This window comes from Buteo buteo, chromosome 19 (assembly GCF_964188355.1).
Source record: "Buteo buteo chromosome 19, bButBut1.hap1.1, whole genome shotgun sequence".
NCBI lineage: Eukaryota > Metazoa > Chordata > Aves > Accipitriformes > Accipitridae > Buteo > Buteo buteo.
The window spans coordinates 19,514,831-19,527,244 of record NC_134189.1 but is presented as its reverse complement, the minus strand read 5'-3'; the positions used below and the strand labels follow the sequence as shown (position 1 = coordinate 19,527,244).

Below are 12,414 nucleotides of genomic sequence, written 5' to 3'. Positions count from 1 at the left end.
GTAAGAGCTTCTTAATGTGTCCTGTGCCTGAGAGCCAGGTTCTTAAACGTTTTATAGAAAAAGGCAACTCGTGTTAATACTGTGTCAGAGATCTTCTCAAGGGAGTGGAAAGATGGATGACCAAAGATCGTTGTACGGAAGGTCGAAAGGGACATTTGGACAGGATGTGGTAGTTGCTGGGCAGTTGGCGTGTGTGAGTTGGCATTCGGTTGGCAGTTTAAGAGTAGGATCAAGCCGTGAGGAATGTTAGGTGCCATTGTTGTAAGATATTTCCATAAATCTGTGACATATGTTCTGCTTCTGAGAAACTGACAGCCCCATAAAATCACTGTAGGAATCCAATATTAGGAAAATTTTCAGCATGCAGAATAGGATTCAGTTCAGCAGGTCTTGGTTGTGCAGTTACGTCGTTGCTCTTTGTCTGTGTGCTGAAGCCTTTGCCACTAGATGGCTTTCCCAATACTGCGTCTGTTTGCTGGATTCCCTTCATCAACACTTCTCGATGGAGTATGTTGGCTTTGGGGGTTGTGATGGTTGGTTGGTTTTGTATTCTTCTTAAAGGGTTTGGGTTTTTCACTTTTGGTATCATCTGTGACCTGCAGATAAATGACTCGGGTTCTCTTATCTAAAATTGCTGCACAAATAACTGTAAAGCATCATGTTTTATGCCTTCTTAATATGTTTGGAGCAACAGTCTTGGCCTTTTTCCTTTTCAGTCCCTGATGGCTTGTAGTGAATCAGTGCCTGAAATGCCATTTTTCTTGGTTCCTTTTTTCTTTTTTTGCATGACAAATCTTGTCTTTTGGCAGTTTTCACCTACATTTTTCAGACTTTCTTCAGACTCCTCATTTCATGCCTTCACTTTTTCTTTTCCAGGTCTTACTCTCTTCCTCTCAGTCCAGTTTTGTGAATTTTCCTGTTCCCTCTGAAGACTCCATTTCTCTCAGCTACTGCAGTCCCTCCTCCTGTCTGGCTCTGCCTTGAGTTCCCCCATGTTTATGTGCTTAAACACCTCTTTCCGCTCACCTTCTGTCCTGTTTCAGGAGATGTGCACTTCTTCCCATGCACTGGCAGGCACAGCACAGGGCACAGGAGGTGCCTGTGCCTCCTAATAGATGGCTTATACACTGATCTGCCATTTGTCTACTGCTGTGCTTCCAGAGGAGTCTGCTATGACAGGGATGAATTTGTATCTGGGTTGGAAATTTGGCTGGAAATCTAGGCTAATGTTTTGAAAATAGAAAACAGTGTGAGAAAGTGAATAAATATAATGGGCAAGGCACAGGCTAAGACTGCAAGTGGGGGTTCTGGCAGAGTTTCAGCATGGCTTTGGATTCAACATTGGCTTTAGTTTTCTTTGTGTCACTCTTCTAGCTGTAAAGTCAGCATAAACATAATTTTTGAGTGCACACACTGCTAAAAAGGTTAAGTGCTTGTATGGTACTTGCGGAGCTCGAGGTGGGATTTGCTGTGGAAATGAAGTAACTGTTTTATGTTTATCTCTATACATCTGGTTCCAAATTTGGAGAGAACCTTTAAACAAAACTATTTTTGCTAGCTAGGTAGAAATGATTTCTCTTAAAACCTTGACCCTGTAACAAGATCAGTGCAAATTTTGCTGGAGGAGTGGGACTGTACTCTTTCTCCTTGGGCTTCTGTGAAGGAGGCGATACCCTCTTCTTTATTGTGTCTGACTAATGAAAAAATGTCTTTTGCTTTTTATATAGAGTGCTGTCTCATTCAAAGAAAACAGCAATAGCATAGCTGATATAAATGAGACAGAGGAGGAAATTGAGAAGAAATCAGAAATCTTGGACATACTGTCACAAGGTATTTGGTTAGGTTTTACGTGCAGCATTACAAAAGTACTTATTTTAAATATTTTATTTTATATATGGAAACATTGTGATATAGATCTCTGTGCATGGAACAAAGTTTATAAATATATTGATGTTTTGATAACACTTGAGTTTTGTTGACATTTCTATTAATGATTGTTAAATGCAGGGAGAAAATAGGACAGATAGGAAAATGGATTTTGTCCCCACACTTACTTTATTTATTATTTCTGTTTATGTACAAGTTTATTATGTTTATGTATATTTGTGTATTATTATGCATATGTTTATGTATGTTTGTGGGTGAGACACACAATCTTTATGACTCTGCCAGGCTGTCTGGTGAGATTGACTTCCTCAGAAAAAAAGTGATTCAACTGCATGTAATGGTAGGCACTCAGGTAGTGTAGGTATTACTGAGTATTACTTAAATGTGTGCTTAAAGTGAGATACGTGCTGATACGCTTTGCTAAAAGAGGGCCTAATTCTAGGAAGTAAAACTCTTTGCCCTACATAAGTTAAGTTACAAACTTCTTCAGTGTCCTTTGGTTTAATGAGACTGAGTTTTCTTGTAGTACTGTCTTAAATAAAACAACTGCAAACTATTCAGCATAGTTTAGTTGAACTGTACAGCCTTTTCCTTGTAAAAAAAAAAAAAAAAACCCAAAACCAACCAAAACAACAAACAAACAAAAAAAACCCAAACCAAAACAAAAAAACCCCAAACCAAACTCCAGCCCACAACACTTTCTGCTCAGCATAGTCCAAACATCAGTTGTGAGACTAGACCCTAAAGACCACCCAAACAAGGTGGTTTTCAAGAGAATATAAAGGATTTGGGCTTCATTTGGAGGAATTTGCTATTTTATTTTTGGTAAGGCTTTGAAAATCCTTACCGTAGTATTAGGTGAAATGCGTGTGCCCACAAGTGTACTAATTATACCTGAATGTCTTCAAGCTTGTTTATCTCCTTTAATAAGGAGAGAAGGCTTATGGAACTATGCTTTTGCTGGCATGCTAATGTTTGGCAAACCCATTCAACCACTTTTCAGAACAGAGTTTGAAAGGATACTCAGTTACCACAAATTCAGTGAAAACAGGCAGCTGGGTAGACAAGAGGAAAAATACAGGAATGCAGCAAGGAGAAGAGTGAGAACTACTGCAGTTCTCTGGATTTAACATCATTGTACCAGTGTTAAGAAGTGAATTTAGCTTGGGATAATGAATAATTTTGGTTAGAAGACACTTCAATATTTTTGTATTATTATTTTAAAAAGCCAGTTAAAGTGCAAGCTACCACTGTGGCTTGTAGTAAAATGGTTTTTACTTCCTGTAATTTTTTTGCTCGGAATAACTGCAAAAGGACATTATGTTCTCATGTGAATACAGTACAATAAAACCTATGCATAATGCAACAAAATCTGACATTATAAAATTAGCATCATTTTCATTTGTCTTTTAAAAAGCTTGAAGACAGTTTATACAGATATTTGTCATTTTTTGAGATTATCTCACTCTAAAAGCAAATTTCATAGCACTTACAGTAAGTGTTTTTACAGTATTGAACACTTTTTCTTGATCCCTGTCAACAGTAGCTTCCATCCTCCTTCTGTAACATCCGGTACAATGTTTTGTGTGGGCTTGTTTGGTGTTTTTTAAAGAAAATATTTCTAGACATTTTTGTCCATGGCATTGATGCCTTCTAATAACATTTTCCAATTAATTAAAACTTAAATTAATACATATATGTAATACATATATTTTGCATTAAAAAAAAAGAATCATCTTTGTTATCTGAAAATTTTGTTTCATGTTAAATCCCTCTTCTTGCTCTTCATAAATATCATCTGTCTTTCACCTTTAGCCCATGACCTGTAGGTGCCTTATATCTTTTTATTTGCCTCACTTCTTTTCATACCAATACAATCTTACTAAACCTGTCCTGAATCTACTGTGTTGAATACTTGTGAAATTCTTCTGTGATTAATGATGTGACTCATTTTGTTAGGAAAACCTTATTCCTGTATAAAGCATTTTGAATTGACTACAAAGTCAGAGTAGAGATTAATCTGCTAAAAAGCTCAGTACCAAAACAAGAAGTGTTTTTCATTGTCCAGCTGTCTGTCTTTCCCCACATTTTAATTAATTGTAAAAAGATTTGGGGAACACCAGTAGATGGTGCTGAAATGCTGCAGAGTGTAAACCACTTCAAGCACGTGGGCTTTTTGTGCAAAAGTGAAAAATAATGGAAGTGGGAATTTTCAGTGTATTAGTTTAAGCACCAAGTTAACTCATGTTGTTTGGTTATTTTTTAGTTCAGCATCCGCTGACACAGGAAGAGATGAATGAAAAAGAAGAGGCAATAACTGATGAAAACATTGTTGATTTGCAACAGTTTGTACCGGTGGGTGGTGTGTACCATATCGATGCACTGCAGCTTCCACCTCAGGTCAAACAAATCAATGACTGGAGTATGGTGGAGGTAAGTGTGAAAAGAGATTACACCGTGTGCAGTCTTCTTCCCTGTCATCCTTGAAGAGCTGTTCCTGAGGCGTGTCACCACTGTGTGTATGCAGTGTGCCTGATTTCTTGAGCAGCAAACTAAAGGACTAAGTTTTCAAATAATTTTTCAATTACACTTGGCCAATTTTCAGAGCAGCTGGAGGGTACAGATCAGCCTGCACTTAAAGAGGTGTGTGCTCAGTCAAGTGCTCATTAGCATGGCTAGCACAGATCATTGTGCTGGAAAATGCTCTTGGCCAAAGTAAAAGCAAAGAGAGTTCTTAGTTTTTCATATTTGAAAGGTACACTTAAGGAGGGATGGTAACAAAATTACTGCCGATTCAGTTCCAGGCTCTGCAAGATATTTGAAGACTATAGCCAAAGTGTTCTATTTTTTCCAGTTGTGGAGCCTGACGTATCGCTAACGTACATCACAGTTTTTACTGTGAAGCTGAAAACCTTTAGTAAGTGAAATTCCCATACAAACTAAGAAAGCAGGACTGGGGGCAGATTCAGAGGCATGGGATCTTTGTTCCCAGCCGAGCACACAGACCTGGATTACAAGTCATGTGTGACATCTTTCATTCCCTTTGACACTGTGTGGGCAAAGTGGAATTATATCTACTTTTGCCTCTCAGCTGCTCTTGGGGTTTTTTTTGGAGACTGTGTATCTGTTAAAAAATGACTGTGCCTACTGTGTGGCACTGCCTTAAGGGTGCCATTGGCAGCACATGAAGGGTTCAAAGGCCTGTTGGTAGTCACCCTTCTATACCATCTTCAACAGTGTAGTTGGAAATGTGCAATATTAGCAGGCCGTTAATACTAATAAATTTTAAGTGAGTGGTGTGTTAGAAAACTCTGCAAGTGATTAGGTGGACTTGAAGATAAAAAAAGTAGACTACTGCCTTTACTAATAAAAATGTTATCTGTCCTTTTTCCATCTTGCCAAAGGTACTCAATGTTGGATTGCAGGCATACCCCTATCCCCCAGAAGAGGCTGAAGATGCCACATATCCACCAATACAGATAACCCTTAGGCTTTCTGACAATGTGATGTATTTTGAGGATCCTGTGATAGCCCGATGGGATCCTGCAGGTACAAACTTGAGACATAAATTTATTTTAAGTTTGAATAATGGAATTAGTATCTGAGTTTGACTGTTTCCAGAATCCAGCTGTAAAGATAACAGCCAATTCACAGCCCAGAAATAATTTGGGGGCTTCATTCATTTGGGGTTGGGTTTTTTTGGTTCTGTTTTGCTTCTGCATCGTATCTAATAATGGACTGCTTATTGAGGCTTTTTACTGTAGCTTTTTAATATGAATGGAAAAAATACACACCATTTAGTGGGCAGTAGTACAACTATATACCACAAATCAAGTTTTGCTAGGGTGAAGCCATAGAAAGTCCACTTTGAGCCAAATTAGCTCCTAACTACATGTATTAATTAGTATTAAGTCAAAATATAAAAATTAAATGTTAAAAACCAAATGTGATATTCTAGTTATTAGATAAATACAACAAACCTCTGACTTTTAATAGGTTCTACTCTCTTTAATGAATGTAAACAGTTTGATAGTTGAAGTTACTCTTGAAAATGAGCTTGTGGACTGCTATAGAGCAAGTGAGAAATGACAGTAATGTTAGTATTTGTGTTTCTTTTGAGATTAAGGAGAAGTTTTCCTGTCAAAATTAGCCCAATCTTGTACTTAAAGACAATTAAAATTGGGAAGTTTTGGCCTTAAATGAATTCTCTTTATTTTGTGCCTGATATGTTATCTTAACTGTGAATATTTGTTAATCTAGGATGCCTTTGCTAACTAATTCTTCCCCAGCACATATCACAGGCAGAAGCTTTACATATACCTCTTTGTATTTTTGCATCCCTTTTGTAAAGGCCAACAGTGGAGAACTGATGGCATCAGCAACATAACATATGAAAGACAAGCCAAGAGTATCACCTTTGAGATGCGTGCCTTTTATACAGTAGCACTTCTCCAGGATGCTCATCTCAACATGCCATATCAGGCATGGGAATTGCAACCTACAGGCACAGATGAAGCACTACTTATAGTTACTACAGTCTTTGCAACGATTCAGATACAAATTAAGGTAGTGTAAATAACTTTTTTTATAAAACATTGTCAGATGTTTTTAAAAAATACAGAATTATTACAATGTCCTTCATTAAGAACTTGGGGTGCTTCCACAAGAGCAATTTGAATTGCACTCTGCACTGGTGAAAATGAGGGAGGATCTCTTCCTTTCCAAGCCCTGTCAGGAACAGTACTGGTGATTTAATTTCAGTTATTTTCTGTGAACTGGTCAGAAGAAAGCATCTGTGTGATTGTTCTGCGAAGTTCCAGTAAGTGCTTTGATATTGATACTACTACCTTGCTGAATTCAAGACTGTTTCACCAGCTAGAGACTTAAGAATTGTTCCTCTCTCCTCCCACCTATACCAAGAGAAATAAAAGCATTTCAAGCAATCTACTAACTACTAGTGCTGCTTGTTCCTTCTAAAGGTTTGTTATGCATGGTCATCCATATGCTCATTGCTGTATAAATCAGTTCAGTAACAGACATGATTTTCAAAGAGTCAGTATAAGCATGGGCCAGTAGACCAGGTGTCATTTCTGAAATACTACAGAAAAGTGGCTTTCTTAAGATATGTGAATGAAAGTTTACAGCCCAGAGTGGTAGATAATGTATGCAATATCCAGAATAGCAAAGATACTAAGACTTAACACCTGAAACAGAAACTAGCTTTCATGACCAGTAAGTTGCTTTCACTGGTTTGTACAACAGGGTAATCAGTGTATGTTGTCTTCAGTAGTGGTGGAAGAGAAGGATGTCCTTTCCTATGTCACAGGAAAATGGCTAAGTCCAGTTGACCTAAGAGCAGTTTTGAAAAAAGCTGGTGTGAATATTTTCCCAGGAGCATATTCTCACAAGTATGTCTCTGTGAACAAGAAGGTAAGTGCAAGAGTGAATGGTTTTCCTGGGGTTTTTTCCACCTGTTTTTCACTTACTTAGGTAACATCTTGTATGAAGACCTGTTGTGCAGACTCAAGGGGCAAGTATGCAAGTGTTCTGCCAGCTTAGCCAGGGGATGCCAGTTAAAGCAAGCTTTTTCTTACATTTGTATAACACAGGGCATTAGACTGAATGATATATATATATTTTTCTAACTTGTACTTTTGCATTACAGGCTCCCCTAGCAGAAGTTAGGGCCTATCAACAGATGGCACTGGTTGCATCTGCTTTTGCTTTTGCCTGGAGCAAGTGGAATCTAGAAGCAGGTCAAGAGCAAGTAGTGTTCAAGGTCTGTGGATTTAGACTAAACTTGAGAAAACCAGCATACAGCTCTATCACAGTTAAAGGGACAGAAACAATTAACTTGTATAAGTTATGTTCATCTCAGACATTGTTTTCAACCCCTGCCTATGCAGCAGCTTTTGGTGTGTGTCAGTAAAACTTCAGAGCCTGCTTCTCTACTGCTTCACAGCTCATGCATTTGTGAGAGCTCTCATAGGACACACATCTCAGTAACAAAGACGCTTGCTAATGTGCTGGGATGTATAACTGATAGGTCAGCTCTTGAGGCTTTAGCCAAAGCTGGGATGATATAGCTGGATGCTGATTTTCATGAAGTGTCCTACGGTAGGGTTCCTCTGAATAGCAATCTGCTCTGCCAGTTTTATATTTAATATCTGGAAATTTCTTCTTGTCCATAGTGGGTTTCATTTGTTCCATAGTGTAAAGGAGGGGGTAAGCAACTTAAGCGTTGATTTGTTTCCATCTGTGAACTAAAACACATGTGGTTAAAATTTCTCCCAGACAGACAGAAAAATACTCCCAGTTGTGGTTGTAGATACAGAACATACCATACTGTAGAAGTCTTGAGCAGCTCTCCCACTCTCTTGAGTTAAACGCATGCTACATACATACAAAATATTTAGCCTAATACTTAATCCCAGGAGGAAGAACTAAAACAAATGATGCCTGTTCCACCTAGCTACTCTTTCCACAGGAGTCAGAAGCAGCAGCTGGAGTGGCCAAACCTTGCATTTTACAGAGGCAAACTAGATGGATGATTTTGGTGTTGATACAGTACCTGGTACATAGTCTCTTAGGCACAGAGAACTAATATTATTTTAAGGGTTCAAAGCAGGGCCTTAGTTTTGTTTCTGTATTAGGCTCATGAGTATACTAGAATTTCATACTAGAAGTTACACTCTTTCAGTCATGGGCTTCATCTTACAGCACATTTTTTTCTGCAACAGGTAAGTGAGCATCTTAAAGCAGATTCTGTCAAAGACTGGTCTCTTTATATGTTTAATGGTCAGAAAGCACAAAACCTCAAGATCACTGAAAGCAGTGAAGCTTTTTCAGAAGAGCTAGAAGAAGATTCTGAATTTCACTCCACACTCTACCATATGCTTAAGGACTTTGCCAGCAAAGAAGCAATTGATAAAGTAGAAACAGCTAACTTCCTGTTTATTGATGTTGTATATCAGCTACTCCTTGCTACAAGAGTTTTAACATACTCTTAAATACTGCATGCTTTCCTTTAAAACTTTATTATCAAAAGATTTCAATAAAGTTACATTTCAAGTCTTGAATCCTTTTCTATTCAAATCACTGGAATAGCTACAGTGACTAAAATGCAAACATTTTATTTCTGTTAAAGTAAAATAAGTTCTTTATCCTCTTGTGGCTAGACCACTTAGTCATATTTGTTAGCTATGTTCAAAATTACTCTTTTACTGTAAACCTGAACAGAACTGAGACACTTCCATGTACTTGTAAAGATGACTTTTGTCAGAACAGGAAGAAAAAAAAGATTTCAAGTCATGCTTTAAAAAAAAACCAAAACAAAAACAAACCATCTCCCAAAAAACACCCACAACCCAACAAAACAAACCCAAACATATAACCTTAAATATACTATCCCAGCTTCTCATACTGTCATCCAGAACTTGGAAGTATAACTACAAAAGTCAGAACCTTTGTTATACTGGGGGTGGTCCGTTGTGTTGAAGTCCTGTATATGGCCACAACAGTTGCTGTAGTGAAGTCCAGGAGTCCCCAGTCCCTACAGGTGCTGCGTCTGCTGGTCTTTGAAGAGACAGCCCAGTGATGAAGCTTGTAAGAGCAGCAAGCAGTACCAGGATGGAAACGGAAACCCAGAGAGTTTTGTTAGCATTGGAAAAGGAAGTCTTGAAATGGGATACCCACGATGATACTAATTTGCACCTGCACAGAACAGTAAGTCATAAGAGTGGTTCAGTTTTTCCTTCAAAACTTGGAAGCCATCTTTTCCCACCCCACTCCCTCACCCCAAAAAACCCTAAAGCAAACCAGACCCCACAAACAAACATACAGATCCTTCACTACCAAAAGTGACAAGGTTGTTACTGTATGGGAGCTGTGTACAGTGGTAGTTTATGTTCTGGGTTTAAAATGCAGACTTCAGTAAGCAAGTTCTTGCTAAGCTATTTAGGTGACTGACCCAACTTGTAAGTCCACCCATGCTCTCTGTACCACACACGGTTTCTGAAGAGGATTCACAAAGCTGCCTTGCAGATAATCAAGAAATCTTGTTTGTAGAAAGCACTGAAAGTGTAGGGCTTTTGTTTTCTAGGGATGTGGTGCCTTCCATGAGGTTAGGGAGAAGTCATACCCTCACTGGTTATCCAAATCCTAGACCTCTCATGACATTGGGTACCTCCATCCTTTATCAAACAATAGAAAAAAAATATTTGTTCTTGCTGTCTTCTCACTTTTACACACTAGCATAGTTGTCTTGTCTCCCCTTGATCAGGAACGCTCACAGGGGAGGCTTAGCATTGTATATTCATACAGAATAAACAGTTTCTCTGCAGAGACAGCAGACATCCTTTCCTGTAAGGGAGGGGCTTCCCGGGGATACTTGTTTAGGACAGCACTCTCTTTCTTGATTTAAGATATTCAGAGAAATTAGCTGCAATAGTCTGGAGTTAGGCTTGATAACTACTTGCGCCTCAGTGTGTACCAAAGCTGCTAGTAAGTTTTGCACAGGCCTCAAATCCTTGATCATTTTTACAAGAGTACATGCTAGCATGACCTAGTAGCCTAGCTATAGCAGCTGTCACAGAGCAACCAAACGAGGTGGGATCATAGCATGAGGCCTCTCTTTACCTCGCCATTTAGGATGGGTAATGAATCCCTGGGGGCAAGTCTCTGGCACCTGAGATCACTCATTCCCAGTTGCTTTGTTTAAGAAATGGGCATTAACAACCAAACCAAAGCTACAGCTTTGCTTCCTCATCCCATGTCTACCACCCAAACATTGCTTTACTTCACAATGATGTGAGAAAACTTACACTGACTCTAGGTTCCATTTTGACGAATATTTTCCTTTTTCAGAGACACTTTCCTTCCTGGATGGTGGTTCTTGTACTTCAGCAGGCGATTCTGATGGCTCATTTCTGTAAGCAAACATCAACAATTCCAAAGCTTTTCCATCAAGCATTCAGTTTGACAGAGCTCACAGTAGCTTGACTTTATAGCCCTGATCAGGTAGTGGACAGGTAAGAGTTCATTAAAAATAAACCAGCCAACCCTGCACACACACCTTGAAGGAGGTTGCTGTTAAACTTACTTTGTTTCAGAATGTTCGTCTTCATACTCTGCCCAGGAATATGTGCTAATGAACCGCTGTAGTGAAGGACGCTTCTCATTTTGCTTTGCTCCTAGTCGCCCCCTGTCATATTTTAAAAAAATATTTGTCTTAATTTCCCCATCAGATACATAGCAGGAAATTAGAAATTCAGCAGCAGCCTACTTGCTTGAGTAGGCCTTAGACAAATAAGTTTCAAAATTAGTTGCCTGAAATTAAAGGTGTGGTTTTTTTGGTTTTTTTTTTTTTTTTAAACCAAATCCATCAATGCCAGCTGCCTAGTTTTCATATTCTAGTTCTAATGCAAAACAGTCAGGGTAATTAAAAATAAAAAAAGCTGTAACATTTAGTCACGAAGGCTCATTTACCTATTGAAGCATGTAAAATTAACATGAAAGATGCAGCCTAAATGTTCTTATGCCTCAAGATGCTCCATAAGCTGCTTAATACAGACACGGTTTGAGTTGAAAATTTAACCGTATTCAAAGACAAGGCCAAGTAACTTTACCAACTACTTGATCTCCTGTTGAATTTATCACTCCGTTCATCTCCATCAGGTTCATGGAGTTGGGCCTAGAGAAGACGTGACACACTTACTGCATTGGCATTTTCATGCTTCAGCCCAGCCAGTTTTGAGAAGGTAAAGCACCTCACCATCTGGGAGCCCTTACTTACCAGCGGCAACCCGATACCTGCACTTCCAGCACTCCTGGGCAATGTTGCAATGCTAACTCTTCGTAGGGATGATGATGGCTATACAAATAAGAGGCATTACTGACTCTATCAAGGAATGACTGGATTACTCACTGATCACATAAAATACCATCTGTTTTTTATACAAACTATATAAAAAAATAGATGTTGATACTTAGCTTGAAGTAACACACAGAAAAGAATCATATTCTTTAAAGCAGTATTTTTCCACATTAACTGCTTCCCCCACCCCCCAAGCACCTGAAGCGAGGCTGGCTACACAGCATCCAGCAAAATACCAAAACTGAATGTGTCTAAATTCCCCTAATGGTGCTCACAGGAATTCCTACAGTCAATTGCTCCCACCTATTTTTTATTTTTTTTTTTTATATCTTCCCATGCTAAATCCTTTTTCTCTAACCCCAATGAGAGAACAACACGTGAACAATATTTCTTAACCACTGCATGACAGCACAGCCATTTCAGCTTCTGTGAACACATCATTTTCTAAGTGGGACTACATGCAGTTCCCTTGGGTTGGGGGGGGGGGGGGGTAGGAGTGATATCCTGAACATATCCTCATGTTTGATGACATCAGCCCATATTTGAGACAGAAAACCACTGAGTCAAGCATGTAGCAGAGCACCAGCAAATGACAAAGCAAAGAAGAACACAGAACACACAAAAACACACTTGAAGTTTCATGTTAGACTGTA

At 38.8% G+C, this 12,414-nt stretch overlaps 2 protein-coding genes and 1 long non-coding RNA gene across 16 annotated transcripts in view; 2 read left to right on the top strand and 1 right to left on the bottom strand.

Annotated features, from left to right (window-relative positions):
* DNAI7 (dynein axonemal intermediate chain 7) overlaps positions 1–8,920 on the top strand; it is a 24,720-nt gene extending 15,800 nt beyond the window's left edge. For 11 of the 14 annotated variants that reach the window (XM_075051467.1, XM_075051466.1, XM_075051472.1 and 8 more), the window contains 7 exons: positions 1,728–1,830; positions 4,154–4,320; positions 5,292–5,436; positions 6,239–6,453; positions 7,150–7,317; positions 7,553–7,666; positions 8,628–8,920. In XM_075051467.1, coding sequence (XP_074907568.1) covers positions 1,728–1,830; positions 4,154–4,320; positions 5,292–5,436; positions 6,239–6,453; positions 7,150–7,317; positions 7,553–7,666; positions 8,628–8,897 — 1,182 coding nt within the window. In that variant the 3' untranslated portion in view covers positions 8,898–8,920. Of the gene's footprint in view, positions 1–1,727; positions 1,831–4,153; positions 4,321–5,291; positions 5,437–6,238; positions 6,454–7,149; positions 7,318–7,552; positions 7,667–8,374 lie in introns of all 14 variants that reach the window. The other 3 variants (XM_075051468.1, XM_075051464.1, XM_075051465.1) reach the window with 2 other exon arrangements.
* Positions 8,889–12,414, bottom strand: part of IRAG2 (inositol 1,4,5-triphosphate receptor associated 2) — a 40,016-nt gene continuing 36,490 nt past the window's right edge. Inside the window, exons 35-39 of the mRNA XM_075051457.1 lie at positions 11,681–11,758; positions 11,514–11,578; positions 10,988–11,089; positions 10,710–10,814; positions 8,889–9,600 (exon numbers count right to left, since the gene is read on the bottom strand). Coding sequence (XP_074907558.1) covers positions 9,357–9,600; positions 10,710–10,814; positions 10,988–11,089; positions 11,514–11,578; positions 11,681–11,758 — 594 coding nt within the window. The 3' untranslated portion in view covers positions 8,889–9,356. The remainder of the gene's footprint in view (positions 9,601–10,709; positions 10,815–10,987; positions 11,090–11,513; positions 11,579–11,680; positions 11,759–12,414) is intronic.
* Positions 9,417–12,414, top strand: LOC142042039 (uncharacterized). The gene is made up of 3 exons (XR_012653608.1): positions 9,417–9,612; positions 10,753–10,816; positions 11,563–12,414. It is a non-coding gene; the product is annotated as an uncharacterized LOC142042039 (long non-coding RNA).